General features: G+C 40.1%; 1 protein-coding gene across 2 annotated transcripts in view; it reads left to right on the forward strand.

The window, feature by feature from the left end:
- Positions 1-15,232: 15,232 nt before the first annotated feature.
- Positions 15,233-22,243, forward strand: part of MAPRE2 (microtubule associated protein RP/EB family member 2) — a 144,176-nt gene continuing 137,165 nt past the window's right edge. Inside the window, exons 1-2 of one of the 2 annotated variants that reach the window (XM_058556982.1) lie at positions 16,487-16,550; positions 17,196-17,347. Coding sequence is in view for 1 of the 2 variants with exons in the window: in XM_058556980.1 (XP_058412963.1) it covers positions 16,527-16,550 (24 nt within the window). In the remaining variant the exon portion in view is untranslated. Of the gene's footprint in view, positions 16,551-17,195; positions 17,348-22,243 lie in introns of both variants that reach the window. The other variant, XM_058556980.1, reaches the window with a different exon arrangement.

The following is a 22,243-nucleotide window of genomic DNA, read 5'->3' on the forward strand; positions in this document are numbered from 1 at the left end:
CTTTGCCTGAGGGCATTCTCTGACCAGTGAAGCCACTTTGCCTGTCTGTGCAGTAGGCTGCAAGTGCTGGGAATTAATGACCTCCAGGAATAGCTTTCAACCCATGATCGACAGGAACTGGTGTGTAAAAACCCCAGCTCATTACCCCTTGGATGAAATGACTCTGAGACACGTGTTCCACACTGGCTCCCAGAGTCTCCTCACTGGCATGAAGCTCCAGCAGCCCATGTGATAACTGGCTTGATAATACACGTCTTATCAATTAGCTTCCTTCCCAGTCTCACTTCCCAGTGTCCCTTTACGTCCTACTTAAACTCCAGTCCTTGTCTCAGAGTCTGCCCAAACTAAATCAAAATGTCCTATCCATCATTAATATGACTTCAGTGTTGTAGCTAAAGAACCAGGCAAAGCCGTGAGGAATATGCAGAATCCAATCAGTTATCCTTTAAATATTTATAAGAATTTGGGCCGATCATATAAGAAAATTATGAAGTGAATTCAGAATAGAATCAAGGAATAAAGAGATTAGTTGAATCTCATCAACTGGTAAAGTAATTACGAGCAGGGAGAATTAGATTTTGTATAAGCTGAATCTTGGGGACTTGAGTGGACTGAAAGACTATTCCTTTTGCCAGGACCTGTTAAAGCCACTGTACAGAGGACTGTCGCTGCCCCAGGGCCTTGGCAGTGTCTGAAGACAATAAACAGTCTATGAGCCAAACAAAATTAATAGCAGATACACAGCCTAGTCCATCTGAGAAGGTCTTATCTGAGTAACCCCAATTTACTATGTAGAAATTTTTCCCTTTGTTTCCCCCCTCATAACCTTGGGAAATTTAAAGGAGACAGATGAAAAAGTAAATCAAATATATAATATTCTTGTGTTAAATGTTTGAAAAACATATGCCTAATTGGCTTTAAGAGTATAATAATTAAGAGAATAAAGGTTCAGTCAGATGCATCTTGTGATTCCTATTTTAAATACACAATTAGGTAATTCATTTAGACTTGTGATTTTTTTTGTGTGTGTGAGGAAGATCAGCCCTGAGCTAACATCCATGCTAATCCTCCTCTTTTTGCTGAGGAAGACCAGCTCTGAGCTAACATCTATTGCCAATCCTCCTCCTTTTTTTTCCCCCAAAGCCCCAGTAGACAGTTGTATGTCATAGTTGCACATCCTTCTAGTTGCTGTACATGGGACGCGGCCTCAGCATTGCCAGAGAAGCGGTGGGTCAGTGCACGCCCGGGATCCGAACCGGGGCCGCCAGTAGCGGAGTGCGCACACTTAACCACTAAGCCAGGGGGCCGGCCCTAGACTTGTGATTTTAAATGGAACCATGTAAAAGAATTATAGGCTTATAAGCACTACTGCAACATTTAGAATAATTAATACGTAAAAATTCTTCATGTTTGTAAATAGAATTTAACAGATTTTAAGAATAATTTAAATGCCTGGGAAGGTGTTTGTTCTGATCATTTAACTGTTTTAAAATATATATATATATTAAATTTATATATATTCCTTAAAATTAATTTTTAAAATAGGCTAGATTTGTAAACAGAATAATTAGATTTATAAGTCTGAATTTAAAGCTTAAGGAAAAACTAGAGTTTGGATTTGCAACTTTAATAAATCAAATATTAATTTTAAAATTCAAAGCAAGTGCAAATAGTCCTTTCTGTGAACAATAGCTGCTCTGAAGGACAACCAGAAGACTCGTCTCTTCAAGGTTGGGATGCAGTGAGCCTGTGTTCATAACCACTGTGGACTTCATATCTTAAAAGGGGGCAGTCTAGTAGCATACAAGACCCCTGAATTACCAGTTCTTCTCAATGATTTGCGTTTCCAATTCTTTTCACCCTCTGGTCTGAATTGCATTTGTTTACTGCCTAATTCTTCTTGGAATTATTTTCATATTTTTCCTGTCAGAGCCACAACTCTCAGAGGTATTAACGTGACCTCCAATTGGATTCTGCAACTGTCTCATCCAGCCACAACACGCAGCCACGCTGCCAGCATTCTCTACACCTCAACCATCCACAAGGTCAAGTACGCAAGGAACTTTCTATCCACGTTGCTTCTTCTCCCCTCTTAAAATAACCAGAATAATGTCATTGGTCTATCTCTCTGTTATCCTGATTAACTGAGTTTTCACAATTATATGAGGTCAAAGTATTAATTTCTTTAAATAAATAAAACTGCTTTATGTTCAGAATGTGGGGTGTATGTGGGGATTTTTTGTTTTCTTTGTTTTACCTTAATGACTTACCTAAAACACTTTCTTACCTTATTCAATGAAATCTTTCTTTCAGTGAATTTCCTAGAAGTTTACAGGGCATTGCCCAGGTAGATAAAACAAGCCAGTGCAGTTGTCCTATTTTTCTAGGGAGTACTGACTAATAATAATTGTATTTGCTTTACATAAATGGGCTGCTCAAAGAAAATAAGTAAAATGCTTAAGCTTAAAAAGTGTTGGTTACTGTTCACTGCCATGAATCAGTCAGAAATTGAGACTGAAAGACCCAAACAGTCCATCGATCTAATTCACACATTCTTTTACATAAAATGGAAGTAGCAGCCAGTTGAGAATTCCTCATCTGCCCCACCCCAAAACCAAGCCCAGATCCTGTGGCTGCTGACCTCACCTGGAATCTTACTACTGCTTGGAAATCCTGTGACTGAAACTTAGAAATTTCTCTTGCATGCTTTCAAGTTCCCAAACCAGATCTTACTCCTTAATTCTCAAGAGATGAGCCCACCTACTTCACCAAGAAAATAAAGACCATCTCTTGTCTTTTCCTACACAGCCATCCAGCTAACATGTCTTGAGTACCTACTATGTGCCAGACAATGTGCTGGAAAGAATATGCCTGAGAGAAAAGTCAGATGCAGTCTCTGCCTTCCAGAAATGCACAGCCTAGTGAAGAGGAGGACATGGGAAAAGATAATTAAAACAAGCACAATAAGTGTAGCTAAATGAGATGGGGCCATAATTCACAAGGCAAGCAGAGCTTTTATAAAAGCAAGTAAAAGATGTAGTTACTTGGGGATTTTCCTTGAATTCATTCTAACTACTTCCTATACTCTAATTTATGATTATTTCCCTGTCCATCATCTTTACTTCTGCCTGATCCAGTTTAGGAAAATGTAAATGTAATATACATTCCAAACCATTTTAAAATTCAAATTAATCTAATAAATTATAACATGTAGTGCTTAAGACCTTAGTTACTGGGATAGTTCATTGTTGAATTATTTACAGTACATGTGAGTTAGCACAAAATAAATAGGGCTTTTTAAAAACTAGTGAATCACAATGGCCTTAGTCCACCAATGACCACTTTTAGTGACAGGAATATATATGTGAACAGAAAGATCGTCATGAATTGATGACCATAACCTTGAACCAGGGTTCAAAAACTCTAAAATTGTATTCTAGCTTTGCTAATGACACAGATCATAACTTCACACAATAAAACTTCATTTATCAGCCCTTGCTTTCTAGGCCACTGGAAGTCCCACCCCTACCGCCAACCACTCCGTGACAGCAAGCAAGTCTCTTGAATACTAAAAGGATCATAATAACCTGCCTAACTCACAGAAATATTATAGGAATCAAATCACATAATAGATCTAAAAACATGTTCGAAAGTTTTTAAAACACTATATATAGGCAACATATGATATTATTATTACTATTAATGTAATACTCATGTGTGCAAGAACCTGAAATAGCATGATTAGGGGAGTTGATTTTGAAGCCATTTGAAACTCAAGGTAATACAGAACCATAGAGTCCAAGAAAAAGAAAATAGGCATTGAAAACTTGTCTACTGCTAGGCCATTTCAAGCAGTAATTTACAGATGCTTTGAAAGGAAAAGATCTGCTCCCATTTCCAATATGGGGAACTAAGTGTTCTATATTATTCTACTTTATATCAGGATTAAATTGTACAGCAAAGCCAAGTTTTAGATTATTGAATTCTTCTTGGACCATTCCAGAAATGTAGGGGCATCAGGTCATATGGTTCCAGGAGTATATGCCATAACCTTCCAAGTGTCCTGGGCATTTGTATTCCATCTTTCATAAAAATAACTTTCAAGTCTAAAACATCATTGAATGTAAGATACACCATTTTTTTAATATACACTACAAAAGAAAGCTCTATTAAACTATGACGTCATGACACATCCCAATTTCAGAGATTTTAAAATGAAAAAAAGAAAGTTTGCCTTAGAATCAATGAATATAGCAATTGCTTTCTTATTATAAAAAAAGCAATCCATATTTGTTGAAAAACTGGAAAAGACTGTGTGTTAGCAGAAACATGGTTGCAAGTAACAGAAAAGCCAGATTAAATGAGAAGAGTTTGCATAACTGAAAATCCAGAGGAAGGACAGAGGTTAGGGTTGGTCTAAATCAGGGATTGAAGGCCATCTCAAGAGCAGTTTCTTTCCCTTTCTCTGTTCTGCCTTCCACAGTGTTGGCGTTCCTGAGACAAACTTCTTTTACAGTATCAGTTCCAGGTTTCCCATCTGCACCCCATGCTACACTGGATAGTTCTATCCTAGCTCTCCAAGCAGGAATTCTAAAATTCACCAGTACAGCTAAGATCATCTAGGTCAGCTCACCTCACCTAAACTGTAACTGTTGCTTGGAAAATGAAAATGTACATGAAAATTACATGGACTGCATGGGGAAGGGAGTAATACCCAACTGGAAAATTTGCCTATTTCTAGAAGAAAAAAAAAGATGTGTTTTGTGGAGGAAATTGCTTGAAAGCTGCGATGGTTAATTTTATGTGTCAACTTGGCTAAGCTATGATGCCCAGTTGTTTAGCCAAACACTAGTCTAGATGTTGCTGTGAGGGTAATTTTTAGATGTGATTAAAGCAGATTACTCTCCATAATGTGGCTGGGCCTCACCCAGTAAGTTGAAGGCTTTAAGAGAAATGACTGAGAACCAGCCCTGATGGCCTAGTGGTTAAAGTTTGGTGCGCTCTGCTTCGGCAGCCCAGGGTTCCATTCTTGGTCAATCGAGGAACCACACCACCTGTCTGTCATTTGCCATGCTGTGGCAGTGGGTCACATAGAAGAACTAGAAGGACCTACAACTAGGATATACAACTATGTACTGGGACTTTGGGGAGGAAAAAAAAGAGGAAGATTGGCAACAGACATTAGCTCAGGGCAACTCTTTCCCAACAAAAAAAAAGAGAATTGACTGAGGTTTTCCAAAGAAGAAGGAATTCTCCTCAAGACAGCAACATCAACTCTTACCTAAGTCTTCAAGGCTGCTGACTTGCCCTGTAGACTTTGGACTTACCAGCTCCCACAATCATCCTACAATCACTGGAGCCAATGTCTTAAAATCTCTCTCTGGCCCTCTCTCAGTCTCTGTCTCTGTCTCTGTCTCTCTCTCTCTCTCTCTCTCTAAAATAAATTGGAAAGTATAAAAGAACATTAAAAAGAACAGAAATTCCCTGTAATTCAGGAATACTACCAATTTAAAATATTTTCTCCAACTTTATTTATTTACTTTTCTATGCACAGAAACATATGGAAACATTTTACTCAAATGACATCATACTGGATATACAAGATTTAAAACTTTTGAATCTTATTTTTGTCCCTTAATATGTTAAAGTGATGATTTTTCCATGCCTTTAAATATTTTAACGTGATTTTTTTAAGCAGTTACCAAATAATCCATCACATAACTGAATTATAATCTGTTTAACTATTTGACTATTTCTGGGGTATTTGTATGATTTCATTTTGTTCTTTAAATACACAGCATGCTCTCCTGATGTGTAAAGCCAGCGAGGCGCCACCTCTGGAATCTGAGGTCTCCAGAAGTCAGGAGCAAAAGTGTTGCACTTGGCAGATGTACACGTATCTCCAAACTCATCAAATTGGATGCATTAAATATGTACAGTTTTTTGTATGTCAAAAAATGTATTGCACTTGGGTGTACTTGGTGCAGGCTAGAGCTCATTATGAATAAAGAGCATGTTGCCAATTCAGCCTTTGGCTAGAGTGAGTCTGGCCTGGTATCCAAAAAATACTACTGTTTGGATATAACCACCAAGATCTGTACCCACCATAAAGGTCTCTGTGGCAGTGATGAGGACTCCTGGTCCCTGCGCCTACGTCATCATCACTATTAAGAGCATGCGTTTTCAACTAAAATAGTAATGTTTGTGACTTGTCCAAAATTTGTTTAATCTTATAAGATCCTCATAAGAATGATAAAAACCAACAAAGAAAATCAAAGGAGGGAGAGGTGTTATGAATGGGCCTGTATGGAATCTCAGGAGGAGCGTATTCGGCATTCTGTATTTACTCATTTACACTCCTAATTATGAGATAAAACTAAATGTGCGCTTCTGAGTGGTGAACAGAATGGCTATTCTTGGAGAACAAAGAAACACATGGTAGCGTGGCCAACCACGTTATTGTTTCTCTGAAGCACAATTGACTGGGGAGTTTCAGGGCCTGACTCTCCCACCGCCGCAGATTTCACTTTCCATCCATTATCCTCATTTATGGAGGTCCCCATCCAAGTCCCCAGAGCCAACGTACAGCTCCTAGCAGCTGGATTACTTTAAGACAGTTAAGTGGCATTTTTCCCAATTCCTCTTCTCAGACTTCAGATGGGGAATAAAACATCTTGTGAAATGATGATAGTAATGGCAAGAATTAATTTGTGGGTGCAGTTAAATGTGATTTTAGCAATACCTTGAAATGCAGCATGATTTTAATGTAGCATATTATTTTAATATATTTTAAATATTTACTTTTTATTTATTTACTTATTTGCCATATTTCTAGAGAAAACTTTTGCATATGAATGCTGGGTTTTATTTTTAAAACTAAACTTAACCTTCCTATGTAAATATTGTTGGCAGTCTCATATAAGATGTGTTTGTGGTCTTAATATATCTGTAAGCTAAAAGAAAATTGAAAGGACTTTTTCTCCTAGATGCTGAAAGATTAAAACTTGTATGTATGAAAGTAACTATCTTACAATAAACTTACGTTAAACTGAGTTTTTTTAAAAAATAAATGGAGTTGTTAAATTACAGAGAAATAATACAACATGAGGTAAAGAAGATTTGGATTTAAAAAAATAGAAAGGAAGATAATTCAAATCAAGACATATTTATGAGTCTATTCTGTTCCTTTATTTGTGTATTCATTCAATCATTCAAAAATATTTATCATCTATTATGTCCCAGACACAGTTCTACACACTGGAGATAGAATATTAAACAAAATGGACAAAAATTCTTGCCCTCATGGGGCTTCCATTCCAGTGGAGAGAGATATGTCCTTGCACTAAAATTAATTCTAAAACTAAATTAATATTAATTTAATAAAGAAGACAGTGCATAAGTGCTTGAAATGTTAAATAATAAAATGCCACAAAACCATGATATAAGAGATTTCAAATTTTAAATAAATATCTATTGAGTATTATTTACAAAACCTTTATTTATGAGATAAATGGTTAGAAATAGAATTATATGAAACCTGAAAATTAAACTGATAAATTATCTGCAGTTTCTTAGTAAGTATAAAATAAGAAGTTGTGGAAAATGGCCTGGCATAAAAGACATCCTCATAACTTAGCAAGAAAATGCTTTGACAGGTTGGTCAATAAACAACATAGAGAGGATGGAGGACACCACGCCATGGTTTTACAACGCTCGTGATTCCTGAACGGACATGTGTACAGCAGAATCAGAAAACATTCACAATTTCTATAGTATAATGAAAAAAATAAACGGCTGGCTTGAACAACAGGGTTTTAGGTGTGAAAAGACAGAACGTGGTATGAGAGAGTGTGTCTTACAGTAAACTATAGTCTAGATAACACTTGAGAAATAACAAAATAGTCAACATAGAAAACCAGCAAAGGACAATATACTTGTAAAGAGGTCAAGCAGAATGCAAAACCAGGCTAAATGTCCAATTAAAATTCTAAGATTGTCTGTTTAGTGATGTCTTACCATTATGCAATGGTAAGCTGATTCTTAATCATTTTCATTGTAAATAATTATAAATGTTAAGCTGTGTTAATTTGTCTTTAAATGTAGGGATATTTTTAAGACCAGCAGTTGTAGATAGAGCTGCAAATCAAGAAATTGAATCTACCACAAAATCTGTATCTCCAAGCTCTCCTGAGCTTCAGATTTATATTTAAAATACCCACTAGCCATCTCCCAAGAATCCCTTGGGCACCTCTGACTTAATGTATCCTAAACTGAACTCTGTATCTTGTTAAATATCCTGTTTCTGCATCTGAAATAACAGTTCCACCATCCACTCAGACTAGCAAGCTACAAACCTGGGAATCGGTCTCTCTCTCTCTCTCTCTCTCTCTCTCTCTCTCTCTCTCTCTCACACACACACACACACACACACACACACACACACACACACACACAGATGCCTACTGAAGACCACATGCTTTGGTGATCTCTCCTCTCCATCACCAGGTCCTCATCAGCTTTCTTCTGGATGAGGATACTCGCCTTCTGGCTGATCTCTGGACTTTGGTCTTGCATCCTCCATTCTGTACTGTTGCCAAAGTCATCTTGCTAAAAACAAACCTGATCATAGACAACTTTGCTCTAATACCTTTTTTGGCTTGCTTCTGCCTACAGACTCCTGTAAGTAAAACATTTCTTATCTCACACATACATATTCATTTATAAATAATACAGATATACAACTACTACATTAATATATTGTACATATAATAAAACATAACATAAAAATTGAAATTTTAAAGGATGAGATAAAGATGAAATATACACTATTTTATATTCTATTTATTAATAGTAGATAAAATATTTTGCTATCACTAAAATGTTATTTACTGAGAGTAACATGGTTGAATATGCTTCATAATTATTGGAAAGTTTTATTGTCTTGTAATAAAGCAACTTGAAATCTGGTTCTAAGTGCAGTTTATTTCAATGTTTGGTTTGATGGTTGTCAGAGCTGCAGAATACATCTCACAGAGAACCACACATACAAACGGAGGAAGCACATAATTGTATGAGCTTGTGAAATGATGATACTCATTTTTTAAATCATCTACCAGTTTTGCAAGGACTTTTGTGAAAATGGTATCTTCAATCTTTTTAAGTCATTTATCCATTTTGTGAGCCTTAGATTAGTCTAACTAGATAATATACATAAATCCACTTAACCAAGTACACGTAAACTGCTAATAAATTACAGTTTGCTTTAAAAATGGTTTAAAAGAGGTTAGGGACACCCACTCAATGCTGTGGATCCCAACCCTTCCCTCAGAATTCATTGCACCTGGTAAGTCCCTCTGTCTGACATACAGACTTGATAAGTCCGTCTGTCTGTCTGACATACAGACCAAGCAAGAGCACCAATGTCAGTCCATATGTTATTAAGTCCTTTCTCATATTTTCCAACAGATATCCAAGTCTTCACACTTCCTTTCCACACCCCAGTGTATCATCTCACACAACCCTAGAGTGTTCTCACCCTACTTTGGAAACGACTAGTCAACGTATTACATCCAAGCATCTCAGCTGGACAAACCAGGCCTTTCCCAGTCTACACTACTAAGCTCTCCATTCCACACACCCTATCCTTCAGCTACATTGAACTTATCATCATTCTCGAATCTCTGATCATAGCTTTGCTTTCACATTCCCTCTCTGGAATACTCTGCCCACACACTCTGCCTTACCCCAAACCATCCTCACCTGCTACACTCTTCTGATGACTCTTTCCTGACCCAACACAATTGTGAGCCCTTCTCTGATGTTCTTCCTCACCGTCCAATGTCCTCTTAGCATTTCATTCATACTTTTTAATACCCCCCAAGCCATACTATGCACACCTCCATCTTTCCCTGTGCTGTAAGTCCCTTGAGACTGAAGACCATTTGGGTAACCACAGTACCTAACACAGTGACCACCCAGAAGAAGGCATCGCAAAACTGTTGAATAAATTACAACTTAGAAAGATTGAAGCAATTTAAAAATTAGAAAAGCCAAAGAAGAGCAAATTCTGTTGAAGAATCAAAGACCATTAGAAAGAAGATTATGAGGAGACGCAGGGAATCAATTTCCTATTATTCTCACTCTGGTTGACCAACTCATGGACAAGATACAGAGGAATAGCAAAGAAAATGCAGTTGGCAAGGTCATGTTTAATAAACCAAGAATAGCGTTCAATTCAACAAAAATTGGCTGCATTGTCTCCCGGGGATCCCAAGATGAGATGGCGATGATCCCGCTGGTCCCTAGAAAGCCATTTGGGCTCCACAGAGCTGCAACAGATTCCACATCTGTTCTAAGCAGCATATATATGGCCAACCTATTTCTTTGTATATGAGTTCTTTTTCAATGTGGTATAAAATCATAAACACATCTATTACACAATTTTGCATGAGCCAAGGTAATGGTTTGCTCCTTTTGATGTACATTAAGTGTAGTCTTTGATGTTAAGCATCTATATTACACAATAAGCATATTTTTGCTCTGCTATTCTATATTACCTTATTGGAGGCAGCAGTGTTTGCTAGTGGGTATAGCTAGAAATTAGGACTTGGGTGAGCCATTTAAGCTCTTTCCTTAACTTCATCTATAAAATGATGAGACTTTTTAGCTAACTCACAAATATTTTCTCATAAGAGCTCACATAGTGCTTTGAAGGTGGCATTATTTTTTATTTCAACATTTACTCTGTAACTCAACACGAGTCATTGCAAGGCAGTGATCCCTGTGAAGCTGTCATCTTATGCCACCTTTACTACTCATCTTGATAAATGCTATCATATCTTGCTAATGAACACTTCTATCTCAGTTTGCATGGTATTACTGATACACTTATAAGTTGTTCACCGTAGCGTATCTCCTGAGGTTATGATTATACTTAAAGCAGTACTACAGCTTAGCAAGGACTTGGAGCTAAAAATAAATCAGATAAAATGAAAAGGATTTGAGCAAACAGTTTAAAATATTAATTGATAAACTCTGCCTCTCCTTTTTAATCCCTCGTGTTAAATATTTGTGGAAACGTATGTTTGAAGTTCTCAGAATATTAGTTTCAGGAAGATGCTGACGTTATGTAAAAATATTTATTTGGGAACAGTTTTATGAGAGGTAAATGTTTTAAAAAGGATGCCACTGATGGATGTGGGCAGAGACAACTTAAAATTGTTGAGATCAAAAGCACTAGTCAGTGCCCAGCAACATATTATCATATCCTATATCTGTATAGCATTTTAGAGCTTACAGGATTCATCAATGCTTTATCTCTTTGAACACATGAAGTGTTGGGAGATGTAAGAAACAAGTTTAGTTGATAGAATCTCTGCTCTTTGGAGAAATAAGCCTAAAAGCTTATTGAAAACCATGATTTTATTTTTCTCACATTGATGTGAGTGGTTTTTCCCTTTGTTTATGGACTGATTTTTACTCACAAGGCTATATTTCAACGTTCCCTTGAAGACAAGAACATTCTTTGGCATAATTCAGACAATCACAGGAGAAATATAGGACAATTTGATCCTGCTGAAATATTTCATTCTTTATAGACACACATTCATTCCTCACATAGAGAATGACCATCAGTCTCAGCAAAATTAGCAAATTTGCTTGCGTTGATGTAACCTTACTTATTTAATGGTTGGTGTGTCGCCCGGGGTATAATCAAGACGGAAGATACTTACTGGCTCCTGCGTCACAGAAGAGTTTGGATGATCAATGCCTAACATTGGCTAAATCATAAGGTGACTTTGACAGGCAGAGAGACAGAATTTTTCACTTTTAAGTGTCTCTCTACATAATAATATTGTATAACAACAACAACAATAATGTTTCTCCAAAGACTCCACACACAACTGGGTACCTTCCTTGAACACAGAAGGTAATCTGTGCTCACCCTCCACTATAATTAGACTGTTTTCAGTTTAATTTTATCCATAACCCTCCTATGTAACATTGATCCCTATGGTAGTCATTACTCATGCTCACCATAGAAAGATTTCTACTTTCTTATTCCTTCTGAGTATAAACCCCCTTAAAGTTAGGTAATGACCATGTGACTTCCTTTGATGAGTGAAATGTGAGAAGTGATCTGTGTAACTCCTGGGTGAAAGCATTTAAGGTTTGGTGTGCAGTTTTCCATACTCTCTTGCCTTGCCATGGCGCTCATGGAGAGATCACAAGAACAAAGAGGCTAGAATGATGAGTCCGTGAGAGCTGCCCTGGAGATTTTGCGTGAGCAGGAAATTAAAATTTGTTGTATTAAGGCACTGATATTTGGGTGGTTTTTTTACTGCAGCATAAGCTAGCCTACCCTGAACGATGGAGTCTCTCACTAGCTCAATTCACACTGCTCACCATTTATATAGCAGCCCACAGCTGCATACATGGCTGTTATGCCAGTAAGTTGTGTTTATACGTGAGTGGGCCCCAGTCACTGCTGAAGGCAGTCTCACAGAAATATCTGGGATAGGATATTTCCACAAGGGAAAGGAAGGAAGGTAGGATAATCGTACTGTGTGTCCTTCACCCTTGCCAGGTCCCTGAATTAGCACTGAGTGCTTCCCAATACAATGCACCATCTTGATTTATTACCAAGGAGGCATCAGTTTTATGGGAGGAGGATGGAGTTTAATTTAGAGCACACTGAAACTTCTAGGCTAGTGGGAAATTCAGTGGAAACGCCTAGCGGGTAATTGGTAACGCAGAAATGGGGCTTGGAAACAGGTTAAGAATGTAGGTATAGATTTAGAAGTAATCTCCACACACTTGCAAGTTGATAGTAAGACATGGATAAAATTTCCAAGGGAAATGGCAGAAAGTGAGAAAAATAAAAAGCCAAGAAATGAGTCTCAGGAAACACTCACATTTGGGGGGCAGAAGAGAAGCAAGGAAGGGTGATATGAGAACTATGATGACAATACCCATTCATTTTGAGAGCTAAGAATACCATATCTTCATTAATAAATTCATTTAAATTTAAATTTCAAGGTTTTTAATGAGGATAAAAAATGTACTACTCCTTCACAATCCATTTACTCTCTCAGATATTAAAATAGATTACCCATCCGACAGGCAGCTGGATATTATCTGTACTAAAAAGCAAAATGATTTTTTAATTCAATGTCCCAGAACTAATTTATCAAGATTTAAAGTTTTGCAGAAGAAACAGAACTTTTAAACTCATATGGTTTGCTCTGCATTACAGTCATTCAGCTCTTCAACAAACTTAGTCTACATATCTGGCCCATGCGAGGCACTACGGGGGGGCAGTTGTCCTTCTTTGGCAGACTGCCTCATCCCCTGCGCCCATTTCATGCACTGCTCCCCCTGCCGGTGTGTTGGGCTTTATGCCAGCTTTGCTCCTGCAAGGATGACCCCATGAGTTATAATTAGCTAACATTTTCTAAACCCGAAGTATGTGTGTCAGGCACTACACTAGGTTTTTTTTTGTTTTTTGTTTTGTCTTGTGAGGGAGATCAGCCCTGAGCTAACATCCATGCTAATCCTCCTCTTTTTTTTTTTTTTTTGCTGAGGAAGACCGGCTCTGAGCTAACATCTATTGCCAATCCCCCTTTTTTTCCCTGAAGCCCCAGTAGATAGTTGTATGTCATAGTTGCACATCCTTCTAGTTGCTGTATGTGGGACGCGGCCTCAGCATGGCCGGAGAAGCAGTGCGTGGGTGCGCACCCGGGATCTGAACCCGGGCCGCCAGTAGCTGAGCGCGCGCACTTAAGCGCTAAGCCACCGGGCTGGCCCTACACTAGGTTTTTTATACAAGCTTTCTCACTTAATCTTCAAGATTCAGGTGGATATTAGTTATCATCCCTATTTTACACCTTGGGAGGCTTAAACGTTAAGAATCTTGCCTAAGCCCACACAGCTATTTAAGTGATGCTGTCAGGACTCAAAATAGGCTAGCCAATGCCATAGTGGGTGCTCTGAGCCTTGCTACTAAAAGTGTGGTCCTCAAACCAGCAGCGCTGACGTTACCTGCGAGTTTGCTAGAAATGCAGCATCTCAGGTCCAACCCCAGACCTAGGCAATTAGAATTTGGTTTTAAAACAAGGCCCCCAGGTGATCCCTCTGCACACTAAAGTTTGGGAAGCACTGTGCTAAGTCACGCCACTATGCAGACTTCATTTTAATGGATGCTGGGGAGATGGAGCTAATCTTTCCCCTGAGTTGCAATTTTGGGGGAAAAGGTCTGTTTGTGTTCTCCAAGGGCAAAAGGAAGGATTCAGATAACAGGTTCCTGCAGTTTCAAACACTGGAGATCAGCAAGGGTCGGGACTACTTCCAAAAGCAGCAGATCCTGAGCTGAAGCTTGAAGCCAGACAATTTTCTCAATTCATTTCATTAAAAACGGGTGCTGTTCCAAATGGACAAGTGCCCACATCAATAATCTGGAATTTGCTTCTCCAGCCTGGATTCCATTTCCCAAATAGAATCCAAATATCAACAGCACCAAAAAGCAGATTTAAAAGCTTAATAAAACTTGCTATTATTGCATTGTTAATTATATTGTTCGGCTTAGAATTACCTAGTGTAATTAATAACGCTCATGACAAAACTAGTTGGCCCCCCATTATTAATTGTTCTCCAGGAATGAGTACAAACGCTTGGTGTAAAAAGCAGGTGCACGCGGTTGGTGTGAAGACCCCCAGCCCAGCTCTTTTTACCGGCTGGCACTTTATTTCGGGTCACCAACTCACCCTGGCTTCCTAGGGCCCTAAGCAGCTTGCCACCTTCCAACTGACCCGCCGGCAGGTCACTCCGGACCTGCCCCGACCTCTCCTCAGCTGGGGTCCCCACCTGCAACCCCCACCCCCAGGAAGGGGTGGCGCTGGCCCGGCTTTCGTGGGTGGATTCGCGGAGCGGCCTCAGTGGCAGATGACGAGTCACGTGTGGCGGTGGGGGCGGAGCGGGGCGGGCCGGGTGGGTGGAGAAAACAAAGCCCCCAGCTGTCAGTAGAGGAAGGAGGCGGCAGCGCCGGAGCAGGTGAGTCAAGTGCATTTAAAGCGGTACCGCCCTGGCGCATCCCCACACCCCCTGCCCTGGCGCAGTCCCTCCCAGGCCGGGCCCTGGCCGCGCCTCCTCCCGCCGCCGGGGGACTGCAGCCTGCCGGTCGCGGAACGAGCGAGACCGGGGGTCTCTGAGCCCAGCAAAAAGTTGTGCAGCGGTCGGCGCCGCGGCCCCGGCGTGTGCACCCCCTGCGCTCCTGCGGGGCCTCATCTCTCCTTCGGGGCCCCAGTGCTGCGCACCCCGGGAAAGGGGAGGTAGTCGGGGCTGCCACGCTGGCGGAAGCAAAGTGCACTGGCTCGGGAGGTGAGGACGGTCCGGGACCCGGACACTTGGCGCTGGTGAAGAAGGGGGTCTCGCGGGTGCGCGCCCGCAGCGCACCGAGCTAGAGGAGCCAGAGTTGGGGCTCCGGGACTCAGAACTGGGGGCGCCGGCAGGGGCTGTGCGCTTCGGGGCAGACCAGGAAGTGCAGCGCTCCGGCGCCCGCCGGTTGGGGAGCAAACCCTGGACCCCGGCCCTGCTGCCGTCCCCGTGCTTCCCCTCCGGCGGAGATGAGCCCACCTCTCCCTCCTGCGATAACGGCTTCTGCTCGTGTTCCTGACGCCTGGGACTCGGGAGCTAGGCCGGTGGAAAAGAGAGCGGGTTGTTATTCTGAGCCCAAGTGGTTCTGCAGGGAGCACCCTGCGCGCAGGGCCAGGGCTACTCAGCGACTCCCCACTGTGCTTCTATAGGCAATTATTCAGCCCACCCTTAGAAAGGCTGCGCCGAGGCCAGAAATCCCACCAAGGGCCAGAAGGAGGGGTGCGCACAGAAAGACTCTCCCCTCTGAACCCGGAGCGCTCGGTAATGTGGACTCTCAGGCCTCGAAAGGGCTAGTGGATTTGGGCACCCCTTGAGTCACTTTGCCAGTCCTGTGCCAAGGGCCGCTCAGCGCAAAGGGCAGGGCTGTAACCTCAGAGGAGGGGGCGCTGGAGCCATTTGATCAGGAGGAGCCTTTGTCTTAACCCCCAGTCCCCTTCTGCTAGTCCTCGCTGGGTCAATAGCGCGTGGAGTAATTAATATTCCGAACATTAGCCGTCCTTTCGCTTCGGCACCAGCCAACACTGCTGTCCCCTCCCTGCGGGTTTTCTCCATCACTTGCTCACGTTCTCTCCTCCAAAAACATGGAACGTCGTCCGGACCCACTAGGCAAGTGGAGGTCCCTAAACGCACCATAATGCAGTCAGGTAAAATCAAGGGTTAAGTGTTCAAACCTACCCCCGCCCGCCGCCCGCAAGGAGACGGAAGAACTTTTTTGATTAGCATAGTATCTGCCCTCGGGCCGCTCTGTGAGTCGGCGGTTCGGTCCCAGCCGGGGTGAAGCGTGCACTCCAGTCTTGGTTGGGGTTTGACGCAGCACCTGCTTCTAATCTGAGAGGAACAGAGGCTTACAACTTTGCCGAACAAGACACTGTGGAATGAAACAGAACAGAGATCAAAAGGTAAACCGAAAGAATAGCAACATTTGAGACGCTTCCCTTGGACTATTTAGCAAGCAAAGGGGGGGATGGTCCTTGTCTAGCCAATGTCTCTTCTGGAAATGCCCCCTTGCTTTTCTAGCGTTCTTTGCTGCCTAACTAGTTAAGGTATCAGTTAGAGGCTATGTGTCAGTAGATCTCCAAGATAGGAGGTTAGGAGCCCACCGAGTGGTCGTTAGGTAAGCTTAACTAGTAGGTTTCATTTGCGTGGAAAGAGCGATGCTTCTCCAATGCAAAGGTTCCTAAACTTTGCCGCCTGTTATTAGAATCACTTGGGGAGCTTTGAAAAATCCTGATGTCTATGTCTCGTCCCAACCCGTTTAAATCAGACTGTTTGGAGATGAGAGCCAGGCATCTTTTTTTTTTTTTTAAATCTCCAGGTGATTCCATTGGGCAGCGAAGTTTGAGAGCTGACGCAAACGAAGAGTTCGGTGGCCAGCAGCTGCAGGCGTAGCAAGACAAGATGCCAGTTTAACTACTCGGGTGGGTGGGAGGAAAAGACGCTGAAACTGGGGTGCCGCTGACGAAAGCCCGAGGGCAGGGGCCTGTCATCTGGCAGCTTGGCTGTCCTTGACACCTGCCACATCATTTCTCACCCTCTCTGCCTAGGGTCTGCTTCTTATTGGAAAGATCGAAGTTCACTGTCAGTGCCTGGTTTCTGCACGGTTGTTAAGGAGACGGGTAGAAACTTTCATCCCTGTGATGACTCACGAGTAGCAGGCAGTGGGGACACCCAGCAGAAACTAACTCGGAGCAGCCTGGTGAGTCAGCAGACTGCACTCCAAGGCGGCGCCCCGGGAGTAAGAAGTAATTACATCGAGTAGCTTATTGACGCGCACTGTTTTACGCTTTAGAAAGATATTTGAATATCTGATCAGGATCTGTTTCCTTGTGGGAGCCGCTCCCTTTTCCAGCGCCCTAGTCTACCTGCTCCATATAATGCCCTCTCCTATTAGAAAGGGAATGTAAAGCCAACTAGACATCTTGTAATTTCCTTAGTGGGAGGCACATAAAAAAAAACTGCTGGAAAAGGTTGAACTGGTTTGGGTTATTTCAATAATGCGATGTGGAGAGGATGAATTTGCAGTACATAACTTTTGAATACAAATTTTGATTACACATTCAGGGTGGATTAAAGGACCAGTTTAAATAGAAACGGCTACACCTAACATTTTACGTGAAATTTAGTTTGCTATTAACCAAAGGTTTCTTGCTTTAAAGAAAACCATCCCCAAGACATGGCCCTAATAACATAACCTCCTTAAAGATGTACACAGTTTATTAAATAAACTTACTTTTCTTATTTTTATTACTATTATCTTAAATTTTTATACTTCTCCTTCATTATTCTTTGTATCCCCATAGCTCTCTCTACCATTGTCTAAATGCTTTCTTGCCCATTCTCAGTATCTTTAAGGGGGGACAACAGTGCCTGGCACATAGCAAGCATTCAATATCATCAGCTATTGTACTTTGTTAGAACCTCTCGTCGCCCCTATGTACCCTGCTTGGTATTCTATTATCTCTTAGGGGCCTTTATGTCACAGCCCCCATAGCACAGAGCACAAGGCCTTTGGTGTTGTCGATGCTATTTGTTTGTACTGAGTGTTATCAGAAGATGGGGAGAACATTGGTAAGCAAAGCATCCTGAGTACATTCAGTTTTGTTATTTTCCAAAACAGACATTCTGGATATGTAGGAGCCAAAGTTCTGTTATAATTCTTAATTGCTGTAAAAGCGTAGCTCATTTGTTGACTTACGTTTTTATGCAAAACAATTTAACATTCTGAATGTAACTAATATTTGTTATAATACTTAACCACATTCTCATGGGTCGAAGATTCACTTCACAAAATTTCGCTCTCTACCCATTATTATGGAAAAAACACATATTCAACTATGTGGATGCCTAAAGGAATTCATTCAGCTAGGAGAGTTATTTCAGAGTAGGACAAATGCCAGGTTAAGAGTTAAACAGCTTTTATTGTCATCTGCCTGTACTAAAAATAGCACAAGTACATTTAAATAGCCAACATATTTAAAAATGGGAAGTTGGATGTATTCTTTGACAGATATCACCAAAAATAAGTGTTAAGAATTTCCAAAGGCCAAAATGATGTAAATGAACCTATTCTTATTTCTGTGTAGCTTAGAAAAGGCACTGGGGTTGTGCTTCTGAAATTCCAACCCCTTTTTTGGGAGGTGTAAGATGTTGAAAGGCTGAAAGTTAGTCTAGAAAAATGGGACTAATCCAGATTAATCAGAGGATGGTATAAACCATCTCTGTAATATTTATAATTAGGCCAAAAAGGGTGAGGTAGAAAGAAAGGATGTCATCCAATTTTAGAAGCTCTGAAGTTCTTGAGAACCACCCAGTCTTATTACCTTAAATTTATAGAGCCCTTTGGTCTTATTAATGTATCAGGGCTTAAATATAATGGGGTAGATAGTATTCCCATGTGACAAATAGCAAAAGTAAGTCCAAAAATTAAATGATCTTCCAAAGCGGTGAGAAACCGTAAGTACTAACTCCTTTTCCAGTGTCTATTATATCATACTGCTGTTTCTTGAATAGGTTTTGATGTAATCCTGCCTGGAGGTTTCAGCTAGACAATCCCACTTCTAATTATTTCCTCCCTCCTCAAAATAGGGGAAACTATTCACATACATCATACTGTCACTGACTTTATTCTTCAATAATCAACCTTTGGACCAGGCCAACCCAAAACAATCTGAGCCATCATTACCATCTTATCCAGATAACAAAAGTAAGAGGTTTAAAATCTTTGCCTAAATCATAGAAGCATAAACTCTCTTGTTTTAAGGGCCCTTAAAACATACCATCCAACATGTTGGTTAGTCATACCATTCAACAAAAGCTTAAATGCCCTGTACAGCATCTTTACTAAATAGTCCTCAAACTTATGCTTAAATGTCTCCCTCACAGCACATGTCAAGCATGGGAGGCTCTCTGCAGCATTCACCTACTGGAGACCACAAACAATAAGTCTAACTCTCTTACATATTCACCTGCAACCATCCTAAACATTTAAAGTGAATTTATTCTCCGTAATCAGGAAAATCTGTCTACAGTATTTCAAATCTATTAATTGCACAAAATTTTTGCTCCCAATTGCAACCACAAATTTCAAGAGAAGTGCTCAAAATTGTGGTTTGTTACCCCAGGGCCTTACAGAATACAATTATTGGTAAATTTGCTTCCAACAAACCTAATAATCTACACAGTTCAAAAATGACTACTGACAAACTTTGTACAATGGCATTAAGCTTCTGTTGAGTTGAAACCCACAACTCCATCTGTCTCAGGGATCAGCAAACTGTGGCCCACTGTCTGTGTATGGCTTGTGAGCTAAGATTGGTTTTTGTATTTTTTAATGGTTGAAAACGTATCAAAAGAAGAAAAATATTTGAGGATCCTTTAAAATTATATGAAATTCAAATTTCAGTGTCCAAAAGTTTTATTGGACTACAGCCATACTCATTTGCTTACATCTTGTCTATGGCTGCTTTTGTGCTACTGCAGCAGAGTGCAATAGTTGCACTGAAAATCACATGGGCCACAAAGCCTAAAATATTTACTGAATATTTACAGACAAGGTTTGCAGATCCTTGATTTATTCCAGTTCAACATACTTAAGTTTTAAATGAGAATTTGCTCACTTAAAGCCTTAGTCTTTTTTCAGTTTTTTTCCCTTTAGAGAAGGGAAAAAATTTGTTTCCAAGCATAGGTCAATAATCACTAAAGATAGTTTACTTCCATATCCCCTTTTGCAAAAGCAGTACAATTCTAAATAATATATGAATTTTAGTGATATGGTCAACCATAAAACTTATGAACCTAAATAAGCCCAAACAGTGCAGTACTAACTTACATTGAGCTACATCACTGTTTCCAGAGTTCTAGAAAATGGGAAAACACTGGCTGTCATAGACTTCATAGACAAAATATATTGTGGCTGTCATAGACTTCATAGACAAAATATATTGTGGAAACTTGCTGCTTTTGGATATAGCACTACTCTTCTAAAGTATACATTTAAGGTAAATTGCTGGCTACTTACAAAGGCAATGATCATTAAATAATAAGCAGATATACATATACTCACTCACATTACTAAAGGTTGACATAATACCATGGAGAATTTAGTTTGAAATTTCCAAATTCAAAAATAGATCAATTTATGATCCAGAAATTCAAATTATTTGCCTTCTGCCCAAGGCTGAACAGATTCCAATTAAGATTCTAGAAAGACTATTTGAAAGAACAATAACTACATTGATAGGAACTTGTCTTAATTTTTTACTGTGTTGCCTTTCATAAAATTTCCTTCAGTTAAGAGAACTTCCTCTTTTTGATGACTTGTGAATACCACAGACCGTTTGCAAATGAGTTTCACTTAGATAAACGGAGCAACTTTAAGTGTTATATATAACTGGTGTCCTCCTCATCCTTTCCAGAATCAGTACACCTACAATTTAGAGACCAAAAAAAAGAGGGGTTCCTTTCTCACTAAATCAAACAATGCCATATAAATAATGTGAAGTTTGAGGTACCTGAGATCAACTAAATCATTTCTAAAGACAAACAAAAAAAATTGTTAGTGTATTTAATCCCATCCTAGGGCTATTGGTAGTAATGGTATGTAGATAACTCCCAAGGTAACTTAACCCACTATTGCTCCTGATAGAGTAATTGGGGAGGGAGAGACGGGGGGACAACTGAAGACAGATTGTATAACTCCTCTGCTGGCTGGGTGAGGAACCAGTTTAAGTGAAATTAACTTTCCTCCCTTATAATTTAGACTTCACATTTTTACTAAATACATTTTGGTTAATATAGCTTATGCTATACATATATCACTTGTAGTTCTCTCCAAAGTAGTTCCTAAATTAGGAACTAATTGGATTTACTATATTTTTACCAGAGTAGGGAATTCATAATTGTCAATTGCTTAAACACGGGCAAAAACTCTAAAGCATTTTGCTAACAGGCAAACCTTGGTTCTAACTTAGAATTAATTATAAACACCACAGCAGGAATGACGATTGGTATTTGAAGTTGGTAGGAGAAGGTAAAATAAGCAAGAAAACGCAGCTGGAAAATGAAGCAATTCCTTTTAGTTTTGCTAGAGTATCTGAAACTTTCTATTGGCTGTCACACATAAAGGTGAAATCAAAGGACTAGAGTACCCTCTTTCAAAGCTGGTAAAGGCTGCTTGTAACAACTGATAAGCAAGAGGTACAAGAGTGCCTGCAACCACCTTACACTTTCCTTCCTTCTGTCAAAGATAATCTTAAATCCAATCACTTGCCAACAGTTGATCTATTAAGAAGAACCTTCCATGATTCTAACCAAGAAAGCACTATCTCTGTTTTTCCACTGAGCTTCCTCAGCCCTCCAAAAGTGGAAAAGAGAGGGAGTAGAAGAAAAACCTTCCTGCGTTGCCCCACCTGGTCCTTCCCTGGAAAGGAAGCTATTGATATAAGACACTTTTTAGCTTAGCTTCCAGCCTGCCCTCTTTTTTTAAGTGTGGTCTTCTGGGCACAAATCTCCTAAAATGAGTTTCCACGAATCAACAGCAGTAATAACCAAGCCCTCTATGTGGTATTGGCAAATCCAGAAAGCAATTCTCTTT

The sequence above is a fragment of the Diceros bicornis genome, chromosome 16, assembly GCF_020826845.1.
Source record: "Diceros bicornis minor isolate mBicDic1 chromosome 16, mDicBic1.mat.cur, whole genome shotgun sequence".
In the NCBI taxonomy this organism is placed as follows: domain Eukaryota; kingdom Metazoa; phylum Chordata; class Mammalia; order Perissodactyla; family Rhinocerotidae; genus Diceros; species Diceros bicornis.